Raw genomic sequence first — 22520 nt, forward strand, 5'->3', positions numbered from 1 at the left:
TGGTGGGGGAATCTGGCCTTCCTGTTTTTTCCATCTCTGTAAACAGGGCAATTCTACTTTTCACTTGTTTAGGCCCCAAACCTTGAAATCAAATTAGGCTCTTTCTCACAAGCCACTTCCCATCAGCAAATTTTGCTGACCGACCCCAGGAACTCAGGCAGAGTCCCATGACTTGTAACTACCTCCATTACCTTAAACCACCCAAGTCTAAGCCAGCATGTCTAAGCCCACTGCAATAGCCTAAGTGGTCTCCCTATTTTTACTCTTGCCTTTCACATGCTAACTAGAACAATCTTAAAAAAACACTCCTTTGCTCAAAACCTAATGGCTCCCCATTCATAATAGAATACTCCTCTGCATGGTTTACAGGGACCTGTGTGATCTGGCCCTTCACTGATCTTCATTCACCACTCGTCACACCAGAACCTTTGCTCTTCCTCAAAAATGTGGTCCTCTAGTCTGGATTGCCCTTTTCTCTCAGGTCTCCATCTTCGGATCTATACTTAGTGACCTAAAAGAGGTTTGTCCCCATCCACCTCTTTCTAAAATAGCACCTGTCTCCTTACTCTGCTTTATTTTTCTTAGTATGTACCAATACCAGAAATAACATGTACTTGTCTCTTGTTGTCTGCTCACCTGATCCACCCTCCCACCCCCCCCCCCCCCCCCCCAGTAATCCAAGTTCAATGAAAGCAGGGACTTGTTTTTTGTTCACTGCTGAGTCCCTAATCCCTAGAACAATGCCTGGCACATAGCAGACACTGATATAAATTTGTTGAATAAAGCAGTATAATCCTAAACCTTCATTAGGCAGCAACCTGAGAAAAAAGTTGACATTCCAAAAGTGACAGAGTGAAGAGGCATGAGTAGAGACAAATGGTTTATTTGGTAACAAGGAGTAAAGGGGAATCCTTAATTCCTTTTCTCTCTGGTGACTGAACTGCGATAGTCAAATGGATAGCAACATACAAGAATTCCCCTGTAGTCCTTGATCTTCTGCAGAAGTGCGAAGATGCCTGAGTCAGGTGACTTGCAATTATCATTTTCTAGACAGAAGTGCCAGCTGTTGTGCTTTCCAATGTATTAGCAGTTGCTACATTTTCCTTCTTGTCTTCAGGTTTCATGGCAGGAAACAGAAGTACTTCCTACAAGAGATAAAATGCATTTTGAGGCTAAGAAATACTTTTTTTCACAGCTATTCACGCATTCTTTTTGCTTCTGGTTATTGTTACAACAAAAACCCAAAGACTTGTACATCCCAACTGAAAAGACAGATGTGTTCTTTAGTTCAACTAAGTTCTTTTCAGTTATAGAGGATGGAAAAGAACGCATGCATCGTGTTGCCCAGAGCAGAATGTAAAAAGAATCAATAAACATAGGGGTTCTCTGAAAATTTGATTCCCTCGTCTATAAAAATGGGATAACAACAATTTGTGCACCTCAAAGGGTGGGCTTAAATTAAATAAGATAATGCATGTAGAGAGCCTAACATGTTTCTTGAATCCTCAAGAAATGCAAACAATTAATATTCCTTCTGCCTCAAGTTCTGAAAGAGTAGAGGCTCTGATCTTCTGCCTGTAGTTCTGCTGTAACACCTTTGCCTGCCCCCTGCTCCAGCCAGAGCCTGCTCTTGGTCCCTAGGCCCCATGTCCGACACAGTGGAACTCCTCAGGGCAGTGTGCACGGAGGGCTGCTGTACCTTGATGTTATTGGAGTCTGTGAGAAACATGGTGACGCGGTCAATGCCCATGCCCCAGCCAGCTGTGGGGGGCAGCCCGTACTCCAGGGCAGTGCAGAAGTTTTCGTCTATGAACATGGCCTCATCATCACCAGCGGCCTTGGCCTAGAAGAGAAGAGGCCCAAACAGTGACACTATTCTGGGCTGCATCATCTCTCAGTGTCTGAGTCATCATGTTAAAACACTCAGAGGGACGACCATTCCAAGGATGCTCTGGACACCCCAGCACTTGCTGGGAACTGGGTTTCCTACTAACTCCCGGACAGAGCCTGGAGGTCAGGACTGATGAAATCTACCTCAGAACACACGCAAATTTCTCTGAAATGAAAACAGCTCCACTGAGCGGGGCTCTGTGAGCCCAGTGAGTCTGATTTTCAGACTCTGATGATTCTCAAGGGTCCTCTAATTTCCTGAAACCACCAGTCAGTGGCAATGTTAGTGCAGGATGTCTATGGGGGCCTTGTGTTCATTAATCTTTATCTCCCTTCACTGCCCCTAAGCCACTTCAATAAATGTACCATCTGAGAAAAGTTATGTTCTTGTTAGGCAAATGCATTTTCAAGACAAGTGTTGCACTTCCTACATAGATAATCATGCCTCAAGCTCCTCTTATGTAGAAATTCTGGGGCCAAACTAGTCAAGGTTCTCAATCTTGAAATGTGACTTCCTCTAGTGAAGCCAATGGCTTTATCCTTCATTTCTGTTGAAGTCACCAAGAGATGCGGACAATGACACAGACCTGGGTTTAAGCTAGTGAGTACAGACACTGATGAAATACGTCCCTCTGCTCACTCTCCTTCCTTACCTTGGCCTGGTCTTCAAAAAGCTGCCGCTGCCTCATGGGGTCATTCAGCTCGGTGTACGCATTGCATATTTCCTTTTTCATGACAAAAAGCTCAAAGCGCTCAGTCAGGCCCTTTTTAGAGCGGTGCCTGGGGACAACAGATTAAAGGGGAGGTTCACGAATAATCTAACATCTGGTACAAACATAAGTTCCTGAATTCCAGTTGACTCAAAGTGTTACTGAAGCCCACATGCATTCCCAGCACTACATCATTTGGTATAATAGTGAGGAGGGTTAGAGGGAGACAAGGAAGCACTAATTATCTTCACAAGAAACTTGTGAGGTAGACTGTTATACTGAACCACACCTCCTGTAGTCATGCCTTCTGTAGTCCCCATCACATGGACTCTGGGTTGCCCACGTGACTTGCTCTGGTCAATGGGATATCGGCAGAGGCTTGATGTGTTTGCACATTAGGATTTATCCTTTTGGAACTCTTCCTCTGAGAACCCAGCTGCTATATAAAGCCACTTGAGTTACTCTAGCCAACACTATGCAGAGAAGAGAGACTATTTTTATGCTTCTAAGGTCGGGTTGTTAAGCAGCAATAGGTGACTGACACACCATTCTTTATCTTACCATTTTGCCAAAGGGCTCATTATCTGCGGGTGGTCACAGATGAATGTAGGATTGATACATGTCACTTCCAGGAACTCCCCAACAAGCTTAGTGAGAAAGAAAAACAGAGCTAGAGATCCTTTCTGAATAGGCTGGAAGAGGCTCAGCTTCCACCCACACCTGAAGCTAGGGGAGTTTATCTTAAACTCCTCAATGGCTAAGGATTATATGAGATAACATCTATCACTATTTGGCACAGCAAAACTTGTTTATTCTCTTATCTCTAGTTCACCTTCATAGGGAGCAGGGGGCTGGTTACCACTGGATGAGGGCATGTACTGAAGTGCGTGGCCTTTTACCTTATCAAGGAGCCTGGCTGTGGTCCGGGGTGGAGGGCATTCAACAGCTTTTGCCACACAGATATCATCAAGAATTTTGCGAGTTTCTGTAATACAAATGTATGGGTTAGAAGAGAAGACATTACGCTACCCCCATTAAAAAAGTATACAAAGATAACAGTGTGGGAAATGCTAGCCCTGACACAATCTAATGCAGAGCTAAACAGGGAGGAGGGGCATACAATGGGGAAGCGCATCGTTTTACCTTCAGTTTCGAAGAGGGTGGTTTCTGGCAGCTTCACCCCTAGGGCTTTCTCAAGCTCTTCTACCATGCTGATTTTCTGGAAGGGTGGGGTGAAGTCAATTTCATAGGCTTGGCCCTCTGGGCCATCTGGATGGTAGGTGACCTTGTAACCGCCTGTAATGTGCTTTACCATCCCTGGGAAAGAAATCTCACTTAAATAGGACCTACAGGAAGTTCCCCTGAAAGCAGCACACCAGCCCCCTTGGACTTGTGTGAAAGACAAGAGAAGCAGGAGGGGTCACCTGAAATCATCTTCTCTGTGATTTCCATGAGATCATGATAGTCTGCGTAGGCCATGTAGAACTCACAGGTGGTGAACTCAGGGTTGTGAGTCATATCAATTCCTTCATTCCGGAACTGGCGTCCAATTTCATAAACCCGGTCAATGCCACCAACCACCAGCATCTAATAACAACATAGGGGATGGTCATGGTGCCTAATCTTAACGGCTCTGGTAAGTTTCTGTCTATAAAAGCTCTAACTTGGTTTTTACAGCTCAGGCATGATCTCAGGTCCCTACCTAAATGCTGAGTACCCTGATCTCATTAAGCCTTTGTAGTGGATAGTCATCACTTATTTTGGCTGCCCAAGACCTCTGAATACTGTTCCTTTGTCTGGACTGTTCCCCCATCTTTGAGTAAGCACCCTTCCCCTCCCCAAGAAAGAAGCCTCTACTGGGGTTAGGCTGCAGATATACGACCAAAGCTCCCTACCGATCAGATCCGACTGTGAGACTTCCAACAAGAAAGCTACTGAAAGAAGATGTAGGTATTGCGCAGAATTCCTTCTGGCCAAGGGGGCCAGAAAAATCTAGCTATCAGAGGTAGTAACTACAGAGGTCCTAAGGGCAGTGACCTAATGCCTAGTGCCAGGGCTATGAGCTGTGGTAACTGAGCCTAGTGGAAAAGATACTGGGTTCTCCATGGGATGATTTTTGAGCAGATTCAGAACCCTCACCATGTGGTCTCCAAGACTGATTCTTTGATTCTCCTGGAAACTGAGCTTCCTCATATATTTTAATATATTATTCTTTTGCTTAAACTAGTTATAATAGATTTTTGTTGTCTGCAACTAAGAATCTTGAATGACAGTTTTCAATATTTACTCTGGCAATTTGAAGGTAGTTATTTTGAACTTCTAGAGAAATTATTCAAGGAGAACTATAAACTTATAGTATAATGGAAACCAAAGTAAGTTAGGAGGATCTGTACACCTAGGAAAAACAATCCCTTTGCTCTCTGACCTGCAACACTCTACTGATCTTGTAGAGAAATTCTGTAAGTTTAACACAAGCCTGACAAAGTAGAATCTTCTCCTGGCTGTTCTACCCTCGCTGCTCCTCTTATTTCTGACTGCACCTGTCTAGCCACGGTTTCCCAGTGTTCTGCTTCTTGAAGGGAACAGGGCATCTTCTTCTTGATTACCTTATGGTAGAGTTCTGGGGCAATTCTCATATACAAATTCATGTCCAGCTCATTGTGGTAGGTGATAAAAGGCTTGGCCACAGCTCCCCCTGGGATGATGTTCATCATGGGAGTTTCAATCTAAAGGACAGGGAGAAACATTTAATTATTAGAGGTGCTCAACCAGAGGCCTTGGGGAAAGCTCATGTTATATCCCCAAGTAAAAGTTAAGTTCAAAAGTAATGCGCAAATGCTTGACAAAAAGATAGCTTGATTTTCCAAAATAGCCTCAATTTCTACAATGACAAACACCATTAACATAGTACATCAGTTCCTTGAATAACATTTCATTAATGTTAGTTACAACATTGAGATGCCACAGGAGCGTAACTCTTGTCTTATCAATTAGCCTATGGTAAAACTGATTTCATTATATGTTGTTTTGCTTGCAGTCACAGAATCTATCGATGATATTAAGGGAGGATTCACTGTACCATAAACTTTCACAAGCTGTAAGTGGGAATCTAAATGGGAAAAAGCCTTTCTTGAGTGCAATTCATTAAACTTCCAGTATTTATTAAAAGTTTAACTGCTTATATCCTTTGACTTAGTTATTCCACTTCTAGAAATTCATCCTACGGACACACTTGCACACGGAAACAAAGATGTTCACTGAAACATTGTAGAAGAAAATCAGAAACTTAAGAGAAAGACATACATGCAAAGGGTTCCAGAATAGATTAGGTGGGAAAAAACCCCAAACAGGTCCATCATAATACATATACTATGACTTCATTTATGTTTATTATTTTTTAAATTTATTGATTTTAGAGAGGAAGACAGGGAAAGAGGTGGGGGGGGCGGGGGGGGAGAGAGGGGGAGAAAGAGAGAGACATTAATGTGTTGTTCCACTTCTTTATGCACTCATTACTTCTTATATGTGCCTTGACTAGGGACTGAACCCACTACCCTGATATACTGGGATGACTTTCTAACCAACTGAGCTACCTGGCTAGGGCCACTGATTTCATAATAAAACCTTTCCAAAATGTGTTCCTCATCTACAACATGCAGTGAATATAGTATATGCATAGTAAATGGAGGGGAAGAATACATATCAAATGCAAGTTCGGGGAGGGAAGTTAGTTGGGAGAAATAAAAGGGGACTTTCAGTTTTGCTTCTATGTACTTCTTTATTGTTTGAATTTGTTTTATAGTAACATGCATTCCCCATTCTCATACAATTAAAATATATGTTTTAAAAATGTTTTTCCTGCCCTGGCTAGTGTGGCTCAGTGGATTGAGCATCAGTCTGCAAATTGAAAAGTCGCTGGTTCGATTCCTGGTCAGGGCACGTGTCTGGGTTGCGGGCCAGGTGCTCAGTTAGGGGCATGTGAGAGGCAACAGACTAATATAGCTCTTGCACATCAATGTTTAAGAAAGAATAAAAAAAATGTTTTTCCTAAAAAACATATTTTTAAATAAATTCAAAAAAATTTTAATGCTACAGAAAAGCAAAATGAGTTGACTGCACATTGAATATGGTATCAGTACTGTGTGGATGGCCTTATACTGTTCTTTATCTTAAGTAAGGTCCTGCCTTCCTATTCGGGGCACTAAATAAATAAGGTGGTACGTGATGCTGGCAAGAAAGGGGACTTTTCATTGAACATGAAGGATATTGACACAGGACATGCCTTAAAAAAGGGAAGGGAAGGAACAGTAAGAGGTAAGCACAGCAAGGTAGCCTATCATGAAAGGAACTCTCCATCACCTCTAGAAATCCCAACTCATCCAAGAAACTTCTTATATATGTGATGATCTTTGAGCGGATGATAAATTTCTGCCTCACAAAGTCATTCAGGATCAAGTCCAAGTATCTCTGACGATACCGTGTTTCCTAAACCAAAAGCAACAAGACAGAGGTCACTAATACATCTGATCCAATGGTATGATAAACCACAGCTGGGAGGTCCTGAGAGCTTACCTTGTCTTTGAGGCCAAAGTGAAGATGAGGTAACATATGCAAGCAAGGAGACAGCAGTGTGATCTCATAGGGAATGATGCTCAGCTCACCCTTCTTGGTTTTCCCAGGATTCCCCCGAACTCCAATTATGTCTCCCCGACGCAGTTTGTTATTGATACGAATAAATTCTTCTTCTGACTTATAATTCCTGAGTAAAAGGAAAATGTAATTCAGTACAGAATATTCCAAATGAAAACTAACCACTGTCTTACCTGGAACCCTCACTAAACTGTAATGCCTAGTTAATGTGAGCCCAAGAAAAATCTCAGATTCAAGATCAAGTATTAAAAAGTATTATCTTTTATTTTTAAGTGCTACACAACCCAAGAGCGGTCATTATTCTCTGGGTGACCACATGGCCTTTTTATTCTCTCTTCAGCTTTACCCAACCATATCCCACTTCTTCTAACCTTAAATACCAAGGGAAAAAGAAGACCACATGGGGTTTTGTCCCCAACTTTGTTGTTCTGGTCCAACCTAGCAACCATGTAATCGGATACTTCTATACACCTGGAATTGGCCATGACTTGCAACTTGACCCCCTCTCCTCGAAGGTCATAGAAGATGAGCTTTCCCCCAGATGCTCTTTTGGCATGGATCCTACCTAGAAAAAGAACAGCAAAAATATCGACTGATATCAGTGCCAAAAAGTCCTCCCTCTACATGTTTTATGTCTGGGCACGACATAAACCAAAACAATTTGACTTTAGCCTCTGTCTTTGTCCTCTAGACAATGCTGGATCCCCATTCCAACCAGTTAAAGATGTGCAAGTAGATCTGACTTTAAAGATATTCACTGGATTCCTAGAAGATGGTAATGTTGGTGGCAGCATGGATTTTTTTGATCTTCCTGAATTCTCAGATGAGAAAGTACAACTAGACAGGCAAGGCCAAAAAGCCATTAACAATTTACAACAAAATTATGTGGAAAAATATTCCCAAGAATCCCCAAATATAAGCAATGGGGTAAATCACCAAGAGCCCCAACACCTCTATGTGGGAGCAATGGGTGTCCAATGGGTCTGAGAACTGGAAATCTCCCAAATACCCATAGTTACTCACTGGAAAATGTGGCAGGCTAAATGGAAGATAGCAGCCGAAACTGGGAAGGGATCTGCCTACTGCCATATGAGTGAGTATAATGGGCTGCATTAAGGTGTCTAGGGGATGAAGCCCTTTAGTGTAGCCTGCAGGAACTCTCGAAATTTAACAGCCAGGGATCCCTTCTAGGACAAGGCCCCATAAAATTGAATAAAACTAGGGAAACAGACAAAGAGAAAGTCCAGCAAAAATGAAGGGGAAAGAGAAGCTGGAAATTTCAGAAAGTAAGCTGCTATATTTCTGAACACTTCACTAAAACACCAGAAGAGGGAGGTGAGTGAAGTTGGGAGTCTTCCTACCTGCCACCTTTAAGGTAATGTCACTCAGGTGGTCCCCTGGTTGCAGATGACTGTATTCTTGGATGAACTGAGTCAGCGAGATGTCTACATGGAACTTGTGTGGGTACGGGTCTTCCCCACTGACCTTCAGTTGGTGGATTGCTTGGCTGCGGATCTTGTAGTATTGCTATTGAAATATGAAAACAAAAATGACAATGCCTTGAGAAGCTGAACCTGGTCCATCTGGCAGAGTACTATATTCTGCCTCAGAGTGACCCTAATATACTGAGGTTTCTTTAACTGCCCCCACCCCAATAACCTTGAAATGGCAGGATTGGATATGGAGTGAGATTTGCACTTCAAAGCAAGATTCGACAAATAGAAAAATTGGAGTTCTACCTAAAATAATAAACTTAATTGGCACAAGTTGCTTGGTTACCAGTTCTGCAGACACACCGACATGGTGAATCATTTTCCCCCCACTTTCTCACACAAATCAGACTTTTCCTGAAGGCAGGCCCATGGGGCCCGGAGGATGGTAGAAAAGGAATATTCTGTAACAGGGGCCAGCAAACTTTTTCTGATGCAACTACTCAATTCTGCAACTTCAGACATTTTTTAAAAAATGGGCATGGCTGTATTCTGATACAATTTTATTTATAATACTACGGAAAAGGGATGAGAAGGAGGACGAGGGGGAGTGGACCTGGCCTACAGACCAGTTTACCAATCTCTGGTCTAAAGTATATCCTAGTCCATCTTTAGGGAGACACTTTCTCTGGAGCTGAATTAAGGCCCAGCCAGTTCCAAGAGGAAGCTAGTCATTTTGAAGTACTTAATTCTCCTAAATGCCTGTTGACATCCAATAAGAAAAAGCTCTGGGTCTGTGCTTTTACCCAGGGGGAGTGGCAGGCTCTCCCTCATTCTTTTGCAGTGACTCAGGGTCCAGTACCTATTCCAGTTCCTATTTTATCTTCTTGGTCACTGGTTCCCAGGGATTTGCCAGAAGCCCCATCAAAAGCCTCCCTGTGCGCAGCCAGGGAGGTAGTCCAGGGGACTCACGTTTGGGTCCAGGCCTTCCTCCTCAGCACCCACGTCATTGTCATTTGTGTGGTTGGTGGCAGCAGTGCTGGCCTGGCTTAGTTGTTTCTCACTGATCTCCTTCTGCTTGGCCTCCTTCTCCGCTATTTTCTTCTCAGCTTTCAGGCGTCTCTTGAGCTCACTGTTGGGAAGATGAAAATGTTCAATGTGACAGCTGCCTGAGGAGTCCTCTGCTATGTTCCGCCCCTTGGCACTTGTCCAAAATATGAGCAGCCTGGGGGAAATGCTCTTGCTCAGTTTTCCACCCCCGCTTCTAGTCTCTTGGTCACTAAACTCTATACGTGAGATATCTACTTTCCAGTCTGAGGTCCATGGCAAAGAAAACTCCTACATATTAGTTTATAAGCTAATTAGGCTAGGGAGCCCCTTGAGGCCACATCACCCACCAAGTTCGTGGTAGAGAGCATTTTAGTTGTCTGGTAGCTAACCTTGGTAGAATAGGCAGTTCCTGGAGTACCAAACCTGACATGATAAGGCACCATCTCCAGTCTGCCACCCCTCCTTACCCCTCCAAGGAGTGCATTAGTCTGAAGTGGGGAAGGGTAGCTTTTCAGAGTTCAAGGAGACCCTCCACTGATAATCTCTTTCTCTCAGCATTAAACAATGCACTGACAATGGCCTTCAGCATTAGTCTCACTCTGCCCACTGGAGCCTGGTTCTCACAACAAATTGGATAGAACAGTGTACAAAGTGGCATAGCATAGGGGGTAATATACCATCTTTGGAGTTAGATGCACTGAAACTAAATTCTGACCCACCTACCTATCAATTATGTGACCTTGGACAAGCGACTTGACTTCTCTCCATTTTGTAAAGTGGATTATAGACTATGTATGAAAGAGATGACCCTGTCCTTAACATATAGTAAGCACTATTTTAACCTTTTATTCTCTGTATGCAGGACAGAAACCTTACAGATTTGGTCAAATCTCTCACTACCCCTCTTGGTAGTTGGTCTGAGACTCAAAAAGTAAAGCAATTCACATAACTTATGATCTGAAACCTTGCTATATGACCCGAGAAACCAAATAAATCTGGATAGAAAGAAACCCTCTCATTATTTAAATAAAATTGACCATTCTTTCAAACCACTAATGTTAATAGTGTGCTGGGCTTATTGTGCTATAATTCGGTTGGGTCATGTAGTCCTATCTAGTTCTTCCTAGCATTAGTATAATAAACCCATTCAGCTATGTTTTGCTATTTAAATCAAATCAATTCTAAGGACAATCCAAAAAGGTCCTGGGGATAGAAATAAGACTGGATACCAATTTAATCTCAGCAGCAACCAAATTCCAGAAAGACAGGAAAGGGAAAAAACCTGAACTAGAAAAATTCTTCATTCATACAAGGATTTTGTTTCAGCACTGTTCTAGAATAAGAACCACAAGTCACCTCAAGAATTCAAGGACAGAGAATATGAATTTATTAAAGACAAAAGTGAGAAAGGGCTGTTTTTTGGTAACTGGGCTTTTTATTTCCTTAGCAACAAGGCCAAAGACTTAGCCAGAGACTTAACAGAAAAGTACCTAAGTAAGTGGAGAACGTTTGCTTCCAGAACAATAAAGAAGGTAATGGGCACCAACCTTCTTTTATTATAAAGTGGCTTGTCCTTGTGAAGCGCTGTGAAAGGAGCAAGTGGACCCAGTCGCAGCTCCCTCTGCCCCCAATGTGCCCAGGAGGTTTGGCGCAGGGACCCCCTAACAAGCCTTACAGCAGCTTGCATCAACATGGCAGAACACCCTGGAACTAATGATCACCACCACCTAACAGGAAACACAGAGATGTGGTGTCAGATGGGACAGACAATATACATAAATCCAACCAGCCCTCCTATTCTTATCGGTTGGAGAGTGGGAGGCCACAAAAACTTTTAGTGTTCCATTTTACTTAACTGAAAGCAGCCCCTAACACTCACTCTGCTGCAGCTGGAACTAACAGTGTTCTCAGACCAGGCTATGGTAAAAAGATGCATATCTGGGGTCAAAAGTCAACAGCAAGTAAATCAATAGCTTCCAGGTAGAAATGATCAGAGCATTCTAGAACACGGGAGACAGGACCTAAAGTAGTGTTTCTGAAGCCCCTGAAGTGGATTTCTCTCTTGGCACTGGAAAGCACATAAAATTTCACTGTCAACTGCAAACTCTAGATGAAACTAAAAGCAAGCCACACAAAACGACCTCTGAGTCAGGATAAAACTTGTTTGGAGCTGCAAAGTCACAGAATTATAGGGATCATGTTCTTTACTGCATTTCAACAAATTTGGCCATTTATTTGGAAATGAATCACCTGTCAGGCAGCTCATGTTTTTAAACTGGGAGAAAATAACTGGCATAAAATGGTGCTCACTAAACATTTAGACCAAGGAAGTTCCAAGAAGAATAAGAAATAGGGGAAAATATTAATAAAATTATTTTAGCCCACGGTCACTAGAATAATATATACCATCAACAGCAGATTCTTTTACATAACATGATGTATGGTGCAGTCAGTATAAAGAGCTTGGATTGTAGTTTGGTATCAGATCTCTGCTCCAGAGCTTCAGATCAATGATAGATCATACTTCAGGTATACACACTTCAGCAATGTATTGAAAACACCCAGAGCCTCAGCCTATTAAATTGCAAGACGGACACCTGCAAGGTTGTTACTGAAATTAGATGAAATGTCTATATAGTTCTAGCACAGTGCCTGACACATAAAAGCTGCTTTAAAAAGCAGCTATGATTAATCTAAGAAAAGTCAGTAGAAAGGAATTGGCCAGTTTCCTCACTTTACCTTTAAATCATACTATCAACTGGACCTTGCTTAGGACCTATCTGTGATTTACAACCCTAAAGTTCAATTACTGATGTAATAGATCAAGTCCAGTCAATCTTCCCAAAGGCAGAAGTCCAAGACTAGGTTCCAAAAATTAGAGATCCATCAGACACTCTCAAGACAACATAAACTTAGGTATTTCCTTTTTCACTTTTCTCAAATATTTAAAGAAACCCAGAGACACAAAGGAAACATCAATTTTTACTAGTTGAGTGCAATTCCATCAGGGCTCAGCAAGAGAATGGAGCCCTAATGCACTGAAGCAGCCATTACATGTAATGAACTAACTTCTCTCCTATGCTTCTGGAATGGTTCTATTTATTTTATGTACCATTCTTGGGAGTATTGAGAAAAGTCACTCAAATCACTGCCTATGTTCTGTGAAGAACCATGGTTAAGAGGGAGTGTAGTACGTATATAGAGAATACTGTATGAAACAGTTAAAAAGGTTGGCTAATCTTGATTTATTTATATTAAACTTTACACTCCAAGGATTTGGGATGATTAACAAAGTTATACTCATCAATGCTAAGTGCAGCTTGGTGTGCCCGGCTGAATAAGACAGTCCCTACTGCTAGATATTGGTCATTCTCTCAATACTCACAGGCCTTTCAATTACTCATATAAATAGGTGCATGACACTGATTACTTTAATATTGGGTTGGTCAAAATTTTAGTTTTTTCTGTACAATAGCTTTAGTAGTGCTTAGTAGTCTTTAAGTTTATTTGAAACAATTTTGTTAGACTGTATTGTGACAACTGTCATATCAGTGTGCATTTAAAAAAACATGACCAAACCTGGTGAATTTTTGTGCAGCCCTTTTAATACTGAAATGGAAGAAAATAAACAACATTTTCAGCATATTATGCTTTATTTCAAGAAAGGTAAAAACACAACTGAAACACACACACACACAAGATTTGTGCAGTGTGTGCAGAAGGTGCTGTGACTGATGGAACGTTAAAAGTGGTCTGCGAAGTTTCTTGGTGCTATTGACATTTTGGCCAAATAATTTTTCGCTGTGGGGCTGTCTTATATATGCATTGGAAGATGTTCAGCAGCACCTTTGGACTTCACCCACTAGAAACCAATAGCGGGAGATAGCCAACATATTCAAAATATCCAGATTAATAAAGTTATTGGTGAAAATAAAAAATGCTTCTTTTATTTTATGGGCGAAACTAAACGGACTTTTTGGCCAATCCAATACAGAAGGTTCAGAATGGCCTTAGTGAGGCTAAGGAAAATTAAGGTCTTTCTGAAAAGCTATTGTATTTAAATTAACATTTCTCCAACCTACTTATTGGGGTGTGGCCCTTCATTAAAAGAACGCGGATCTCGGAAAGGGGCAGGAAGGAGTACGTTTCGCTTTCCAGTCACCTCTCAGTCCTCGGCCTTCTCGTATTCCAGGATTCCGACAGGTGGGGACCTCACCAGCCCCAGGCTCCACAGCACACTGGGGAATGTAGTTCGCGGAGTAGCGGCCACGACCCGGCGTGTCCGCACCCACGAGAACCAGCAGGTAGGCCCCAGGCAACGCTGCACCTGCCGGAGCCTGGAGGCACTTCCTAGTCCGGACTCTCCGGCTGCAAAGGACTTAGTGACCGCACACTTACTTTTTGCTCAGTTTTGGCTCGTCTCCGTCCACACTGACTTCAGGACCCTGCACCGTAGCCATCTCTCCCAAGGCCAGAACGGAAAGGAATGAGAAGCGTACGGCAATTTCCAGGTCAAGGGCGAAGCCCCGCCCCTTCCGGAGAGGGGCGGTCCTCCATGTGCTGCCGCGGCGCAGGAGCACCGAGGGGGTTTGCAGCTGCTGCCGTCTCGTGGCGGTACCTCAGCTCAGTCGTTTCTCAGTGCCCGAGGCGTTAGTTCTAATTCCTGGCGTCAGCTATGGCGGAGGCAATGGACCTGGGCAAAGACGTCAACGGCCCCACTCATTCCTCGACTCTGTTCGTGAGGGAAGATGGCAGCTCCATGTCCTTCTATGTGCGTCCCAGCCCGGCGAAACGCCGGCTCTCCACGCTCATCCTGCACGGCGGCGGTACCCTGTGCCGGGTGCAGGAGCCCGGAGCCGTGCTGCTGGCCCAGCCCGGGGAGATGGCTGCCGAGGCGTCGGGCGACTTCATCTCCACGCAGTACATTCTAGACTGCGTGGAGCGCAACGAAAAGCTCGAGCTGGAGGCCTACCGGCTGGGCCTGGCCCCGACCGCCGACCAGGCACCAGAAACGAAGCCCGGGGCTCAGGCGGAGGGCGGCGCGGCCGCCGAACCAGAGCGCCCGCCGCTCACGGGGCGCATCGCCTTCACGGATGCGGACGACGTGGCCATTTTGACCTACGTGAAGGAAAATGCCCGCTCGACCAGCTCTGTCACGGGCACCGCCTTGTGGAAAGCGATGGAGAAAAGCGCCGTCACTCAGCACTCGTGGCAGTCCCTGAAGGACCGCTACCTGAAGCACCTGCGGGGCCAGGAGCATAAGTACATGCTGGGGGACGCCCCGGTGAGCCCGTCCTCCCAGAAACTCAAGCGGAAGGCTGAGGAAGACCCGGAGGCCGCCGATAGCGGGGGTGAGGCCTGCTGCTGCGAACGTGCGGCCTCTCTACCTGCACTGGTGCTGGCGGGGGCGGGTCGTCTCACCCCCTTTCTGTCCGCCGTCCATTTTGGCTTCTGTGGTGTCATCCTCCGGCCCCTCCCCGTTTTGACACCCGGGTAAAATTGCACCATTTCCTAACTTCAGTTTCCTTTCCCAATAACTAGGATATTGCCATGGTTTGCTAGTCAAATCGTACAAGAAGAGTACTATAAAATTCTCCAGTTTTCTTTCCCAGAAGCAATGGGGGAACAAGGTTCTTGGGTATCTTCTAAGAGATATTTGAGAGGCTCATCCTCTTTTACTGCAGTGAGTCTAGTCATCATCTGTCACCATACAAAGTTACATTACGTATTATTATTACTTTTAGAGCAGAAAGGAGAGAGAGGGGGAGAGAAACCTGGAAGGGTTACCTCTCTCCTGAGCCACTCCAGGGGTATGGAACCCGCAACCTAGGTGTGTGCCCTGATTGGGAATCTACCCTGTGACCTTATCTGCCCTCAGACCAACTGAGCCACAGTGGCCAGAGTCAAAGTTGTATTATTGCCTGTATTATCTATGCTAGCGATTTTCAGCCCTCGTGGGAACACTGGTGTGCTGCAAGGGTTTTTAAAACATGCAATTCCTGACTTTAGTCAGGGGCACTGACCTCTTTTCCCTTAATTGTCAAATTAAAAAATGACAACAGCCAACTGGTGTGAATGAATCAAAATTTCTCTTTTTTTTTTTTGGTCCGATTGGCAAAAAAATACTTTTGGTGTGCTGCAGAATTTTAGTAATTAGTTTATGTGTGCCATGAGATAAAAAAGGTTGAAAATTGCTGCTCTGTTCTGTACATGACATCCCCGTGACTGACTTACAACTGGAAGTTTGTACCTTTTAATCTCCCTCACCTATTTTGCCTGTTCCTCCCATTACCCTCCCCTCTGGCAATCACCAGTTTTTAAAAATATTTCTCCCGTGTTCAGGTATGTTTAGTGTAAATCATTTTAAAGGCATGCCAGATCAGTTTATTTTCATGTTTTCGTTTAATTGTGCATTCATACAAGAGGGTTCTCGTCAATTAGAAGTTCCTTCCTGGTCTCATGGGTGAAGTGAGTTTTTAACGCAGTTGAATTGAATGTTGAGATTGAGTTGTGGTTAGTACTCAGTGCAAAGCTTTTAAGATGCTTCCTTTTGCGTAATAATGTCTACGGACATCTCAAATTGACCCCCCCCCGCCCCCTTTTTTAAAAAGAGGCATGCTTTTTTCCTGCTTCCCTTCCTTATGTGACTATTCCTTGTAGCAGTTGACATCTGGGGAGGTAAAGTCTATTTCTCTTGTTCAGTATGCTTAGTAGGAATTTTGTTTTTGGTAAAAGTGACATTTCAGATTTATTCATTCAACAGATATTTGAGTGCCACTGTTATCCTGCTGGGATGTAACAATAAGTAAAAGTCCCTGTGGTCATGGAGCTTAACATGCTAGCTGGGAAGTGGTAAGTGCTATAGAGAAAAATCAGGGTAAAGGTTGGGGGAGGAGGTTGTTTTCTATAGGGTGATAGGGAAGGTCACTATGATAAGCTGATATTTGAGCTGAGACCAAAGGAAATGAAAGTAAGCCAGGTGGTTATCTGAGAAAGTGTTCCAGACAGTGAATAAGTGCAAAGGCCCTAAGGTGGAACTATGTTCTTGGAGCACCAAAGAGATCAGTGTGGCTGGAATGGAGTAAGAAAGATGGAGAATTCTAGGTGGAAGACAGGGTTAGGTGCATGGGTGAAGTAGATCATGTAGTGACTACGGGCAAGCCATTTATGACTTGGGGCAAAATTAGCCTGGATTCACCCAACTCACAATGTTATTTTGATGATCAGATATATAAATGTAAAAATTAAAATCCTAAAATGACTAAGTAAGTGTGAATTTACTTTTTAATATTAGCATGGTGATAATCCTGAAACCAAGAAGACTAAGAAAAAGGCTTCTGTATTTGAGTACTTAAAATTAAAAGCTTCTCATGATAAAGTCAGAGGACAAACTGGAAAAATAGTCTCAATACATTGCAACGGAGTGAGTTTCCTTAATGTCCAAAGAGCAGAAGTTAATCACTAAAATAAAAATAGTAGAAAAATGAGCAAAGGAAATGGAACAAGAAGTTTCCAGAAAAGGAAATAAGTAAATGGCCAGTAAACAAATACAGAAATGTTATTAAATAAAAGTAAACTAGACTGAACAGAGGACCAGATAACTCATGCCTAGATTTCTGACTCATGGAAACTGAGTGTGTCTTGTTTCTGTCTTTTTTAGAAAAGTGAAAGTAAACCAGAGCAGGGAAATATCATATTTTATGTATCAAACTGGCAAAAATTAACAAAATGGGTAATATCCAAAATTAGTGAGGTGTATGGAAACAAGTACACTCCTACGTTAATAGAAGGAAATTGGTACAGTTTCTTCGGAGGGCATTTTGAAAACATCTAACGATGTTTAAATTGCATGTGCCCTTAAACATGGCCATATTGCTCCTAGGAATTTATCCTACAGATATACTCAGTGTAAATAGAAAAGGGTGCATAGTGAAAAGTAAGTCTCCCTTTCCCCTGGTTCCTCTCCCACAGGCAACCACTACTACCATCCTTGTTATGTGTCCTTTTTGCTGATAATAATACTAATACACTAGAAGTCAGTTCTGCAGTTTGCTTTTTTAAAAAAATTTAATGATAGGTCTTGAAGTCTTTGTGTCTCTGCATTGCTTTGACTCATTCTTTCCTTATTGATTGCATTGTATTACATTATGTGAGTGGACCTGAATTTGTTCACTTATTATAGAAAATTTCAAACATTTACAAAAGTAGTATAATGAACTATACTGCATGTATCCATTACCCAACTTCACCTGATTATAGTTGATGGTCAGTTTTTTTATATCTATTCCTTTCAATCCAGACTTTTGGGATTATTTTGCAGCAAATGCCAGGCTTCACACCATTTTATCTATTTTGGCACATATCCCTAAAAGATAAGGCTTTGTTTTTTAATTACTATTTTTAAAATTTATTTTATTCTTGTGTACAATTCATGCATTTAAAATTTTTTATTGTGATAAAATACATATTACATAAAACTTGCCATTTAGTTTTAAATGTTCAGAACTTTTACAGAACTTTTCCACCATCCATTTCCAGAACTTTTTGATTTTTCAAAATTGAAACTGTATCCGTTAAATACAAACTTCCCATTTCTCCCTCTCCCTAGCTCCTGACAAGCTCCATTCTACTTTTTGTCTATGAGTTTGATCTCTCTACCTTATTATAATAAGTGGAATCAACATTTGTCCTTTTGTGTCTGGCTTATTTCATTTAGCATAATGTGTCAGAATTTAATTCCTTTTTAAGACTGAATAATATTCCACTGTATGTCTATACCACTTTTTGTTTATTGTTCATTCATCGATGCACAATTGGGATGTTTCTGTCTCGTGGCTATTGTGAATAACGCTGCTATGAATATGACTGTAGTAGTAGTTGTTTGAGACGCTGCTTTCACTTTTGGGGGGTAAAACCCCAGAGGTGGAATTGCTGGTTCATGTGATAATTTTACGTTTAATATTTTGGGGGAACTGCCATACCATTTTCCAATTACTTGTTTTAACACATGTATAGCTTTGTATCCAAAGATCAGGACATGGAACTCTTCCATCACAAAAACTCCCTCCTTCTGCCCCTTAGTAGTCTGTTTTTGTTAAGTGGAAGAGACAGCAAAGTAAAATCATTGAAGAACAAAGAGTAAAGGTGAATCAAGAGTATGTTTAGGGGGCCCTCCTTTCTGTTGATGGAATGTGGTAGATTGTGGTGCATCCCTTCCTCCCAGATTTGTCTTCAGTGCCTGGGAGAGCTGCCTTGCCCAAAGTCCTGTCATTTCAGGATGACTAATATCCAGTGGCTCATTTATATAGAATTGTGAAATCTTCGCTCCCTTGCCCCAGCTGGGTCACCTCTACAGGACCTTGCTAGCTTCAGCTGAGGCCTTGTTGGTACTCTTTCACAGCTCAGCTTTTCTTTGCCCATCCTGCTTGCTTCTTTTCAGTGGGGGTGTTCCCAGGCACACTCCTTAATGAACGCCTTACAGAGTAATCTCCATCTTGGATCTGCTTCCCAGAGAACCCAACTTATTCCACAGTTTTAATTTGTAAATTCTTCAATACAAGGCAAAAATGAATTAAGCTTAAAGAGTATTTTTATTTTACATATCAGAACCTAGAAAAATTATCAGTTTGGATAGTGTAACTTTTCAGAAGCAAGAGTAGAAGTTGTTGAGGATGCATGTATTATGTTTTTCTTTTTGATCACAAACATGTCTTCTAATGGAAAAAAAGTATAGGCTCACTTTTGGTTGAGAGCCCACAAAGCATGCTCTATATTTTTGTTTTCTGTAAAAGAGGCTTATTCTAATCTGGTACTGTTCTTCTCTATAATAGAGCCACAGAATAAGAAAACTCCAGACTTGCCTGAAGAAGAATTTGTAAAGGAAGATATTAAAGAAAGTGAAGAAGCAGTCAAAAAGATGCTTGTAGGAGCCACCCGGGAGTTTGGAGAGGTTGTGGTATGTTAACTAGATTGAACTCATTTTTTCTGTACCTCCATACTTCTCCTTTGAAATTGGTCATCCCATGTACCCTTTTTATACACCCAAGGCCCTAGAGGTAAGAGAAGTTCAAGACGGAAGAAGAACATGGAAAGTGGGACTGATCTAGGTTGCAGGCATGTAGCTTTTAGTTTTTGGCAGGAGAGATTGAGGGGGAGAGGTAGGAAAGTTGGGGAAAATTATTCTTAAACAGTATAAAGCATCCCATTTTGAGTACTTTGATCTCAGTATAAGTTTTTCAAAGTTTAAGAATGGGTTTATCTTTTAAAAATGTTTTTATTATTCTTTTAAAAGAGGAATCTTTTTTAATCAAGCGGATATAACTTTTTGTGTATTGAGCTTTGTGGGAAATTTTTAGCTCTTCCATATTCAGTCTAGCTTCTAATACTCTGTTGGAATCTCATATTTAATTACTGTTTTAGAGAAAGGCAGGAGCTGTAAAATAATGAGGAGTAATTGAAAAAGAAAGCCAAATTATATGGCCATAACTTCTTCAAGAAAAAAGATCTTTTAATTTTTTAAATTAACACAAAGAAAAGTGGTTAGTCTAACTGAGGAAAATGAAGTTTCTGTAATTGGTGAGAGAGGGAATGCACAAGAATTGGCAGAATTTAGGGATTTTTGCTTTTTGTAATCTGACTTTTGTTTTATTATTTGATATTAGGTTCATTTTCCATAAACTTCCAAATGCTCTCAACAGCTTTCAAACATGGCTTACATAGGTCTCTTCTCATATAAAATACTTTGTAATGTGCCTAAATGTATAGTATAGCTTAGAGGCCCTAGTACAGCATACTTTTTTATACTTATTACGTGGAGCCATTGGTAGACACTGGGGATGTAATGATAAGCAAAACAGATATAATTTTTGTCCTTATGGACTTTACAATCTGGGGATGAAGTCATACTTTTAACAATCTAACACAGATATGTGTATACATATACATATATTTTTTCATTTCAGTGTAGCTTCTAATGTTCTATTGGAATATCATAGTTAATTATACATATATATACACAAACATGCACATGCATGCACATATATATGCATCCCACCTGCACACACACTCTTTACCCTGTCACGTACATACTGCATGCATACGTACACACACACACACACACACATCCCAGACAAATAAATGTAAGAAGAAACATGGCCTGTTAGAGGAACTAAAAGAAGTCCAGTGTGATTGGAGTGCAAAGGGCAAGGAGGTGGTAGTTGGGAGAGACCAGATATTGCAAGAGTAAGCGTTTGTAACTGGGTAATTAGACTGGTTTTATTTATCACTTTCTCTAGGTGGAGGAAAGCCCTGATTTTGAAATACACATAACAATGTGTGATGATGATCCACCCACACCTGAGGAAGACTCAGAAACACAGCCTGATGAGGAAGAAGAAGAAGAAAAAGTTTCTCCACCAGAGGTGGGAGCTGCCATTAAGGTCATCCGGCAGTTAATGGAAAAGTTTAACTTGGATCTGTCAACAGTTACACAGGCCTTCCTAAAAAATAGTGGTGAGCTAGAGGCTACAACCTCTTTTTTAGAGTCTGGTCAGAGAGCTGATGGGTATCCTATTTGGTCCCGACAGGATGACTTAGATTTGCAAAAAGATGATGAGGATGTCCGAAATGCATTGGTCAAAAAATTTGGTGCTCAGAATGTAGCTCGGAGGATTGAATTCCGAAAGAAATAATTTACAAGATAATGAGAAAAAAGGTATGGCAGATGAGGAGATGTGGCAAAAGAGGTGGTAAAAATATTATGTGACCATTGAATTTCAGAGATTCTTATATTGGTGACACTTGTCTTCTGACCAGTGCTGTCATTACTCTGTGAGTCCTAGATTTTGTAGCTACGCAGAGTTGTATAGGAGGATAAAAATAAAAGATACTGGATACATTTAGAGCTGCCCCTGGCAGTATCAGTGTGTTTCTGAAAGGAAAACAGAGCCAGAGAGAAGTTGGTCTATATAATAATCTTTTTCTGGAATGAAACCTCTATTATATTGGTGACAGGAGCTAGTGACCAAGTGAGAGGAGCAGTGTTAGAAGACAGGTCTTTTTAGGAAGTGCGAATAAAGAGCCTCCTATTTGGCAGAAGCTCTTCTAGATTGCGATAGCTTCTAAATCAATACTCTAGAAATATGGAACATGGACTATCCCATACCCTTGCATTCCCCCAGTGAGCTCTGGTTTCTAAACTGCTTTGAAACCCTGTGTTTCCTTTGTTAAGAATATTTGGGGACCCTGCTCCTGGGCTGTTCTTTTTTTGAGTGCTGTCAGTCAAGTATCTAGCTTATGTTTCTTTACTTACCACCTAGTTTTGTTTAAAATACACACACAAAATCCTACAATCTCAATAATAGTCTTATGTGGTTATTAGTAATGTGTTCTTATTTATTGAGGGTAGTTTTATGCTAAGGCTGTGTTAGATTTAAAAATCACTTAGTGGACTAATTCCTTTTTGTTGTGTTGCTTTTGTTATTGAAAATAAATGGAACTTTGTATTTGAGTCTCCAACAAGTGTTTGATTGTATTCACAAAAACTTTAAAGGAACTGACGTTTTTGCTTATTATTAATTAGGTGAATAATCAATAAAGTGCTTCCATTTTAGAATTAATAGGCCATTAGAAAGATGCTAGTTCTTCTGGATGGAGCAACGAGAAGACCTGTGTCAAGGACTGTGAAAGATGGCAAAATAAGGTAAATTTCTGAGCACTAAAGGGGAGAGAAGCCAATCAGGAACAGTCAGGAACCATCAAGTGTGTAACCGAAGGTATCAGTGTGCCACCC

At 41.8% G+C, this 22520-nt stretch overlaps 2 protein-coding genes across 3 annotated transcripts; one reads left to right on the plus strand and one right to left on the minus strand.

The window, feature by feature from the left end:
* Positions 1-867: 867 nt before the first annotated feature.
* KARS1 (lysyl-tRNA synthetase 1) lies at positions 868-14222 on the minus strand. Of its 2 annotated transcripts, XM_090261340.1 has the most exons (15): positions 14129-14193; positions 11278-11457; positions 9653-9812; positions 8612-8777; positions 7722-7815; positions 7173-7359; positions 6960-7085; positions 5207-5326; positions 4025-4187; positions 3744-3917; positions 3500-3585; positions 3162-3247; positions 2544-2670; positions 1700-1843; positions 868-1145 (listed from the first exon to the last, which is right to left on the minus strand). In XM_090261340.1, the coding sequence occupies exons 2-15, from the start codon at positions 11421-11423 to the stop codon at positions 1047-1049; spliced, it is 1878 nt and encodes a 625-aa protein (XP_090117466.1). In that variant the 5' UTR covers positions 11424-11457; positions 14129-14193; the 3' UTR covers positions 868-1046. The 2 variants fall into 2 exon arrangements, with proteins under 2 accessions (XP_090117466.1, XP_090117467.1); XM_090261341.1 differs by lacking the exon at positions 11278-11457 and having other exon boundaries at positions 14129-14222.
* A 52-nt stretch (positions 14223-14274) lies between these two features.
* Positions 14275-22238, plus strand: TERF2IP (TERF2 interacting protein). The gene is made up of 3 exons (XM_090261342.1): positions 14275-15081; positions 19561-19685; positions 21025-22238. Exons 1-3 carry the CDS (start codon positions 14406-14408, stop codon positions 21418-21420), a joined length of 1197 nt encoding a protein of 398 aa, XP_090117468.1. The 5' UTR covers positions 14275-14405; the 3' UTR covers positions 21421-22238.
* The last annotated feature ends 282 nt before the right edge of the window (positions 22239-22520 follow it).

The sequence above is a fragment of the Furipterus horrens genome, unplaced genomic scaffold, assembly GCF_987537825.1.
Source record: "Furipterus horrens unplaced genomic scaffold, mFurHor1.1.pri manual_scaffold_13, whole genome shotgun sequence".
NCBI lineage: Eukaryota > Metazoa > Chordata > Mammalia > Chiroptera > Furipteridae > Furipterus > Furipterus horrens.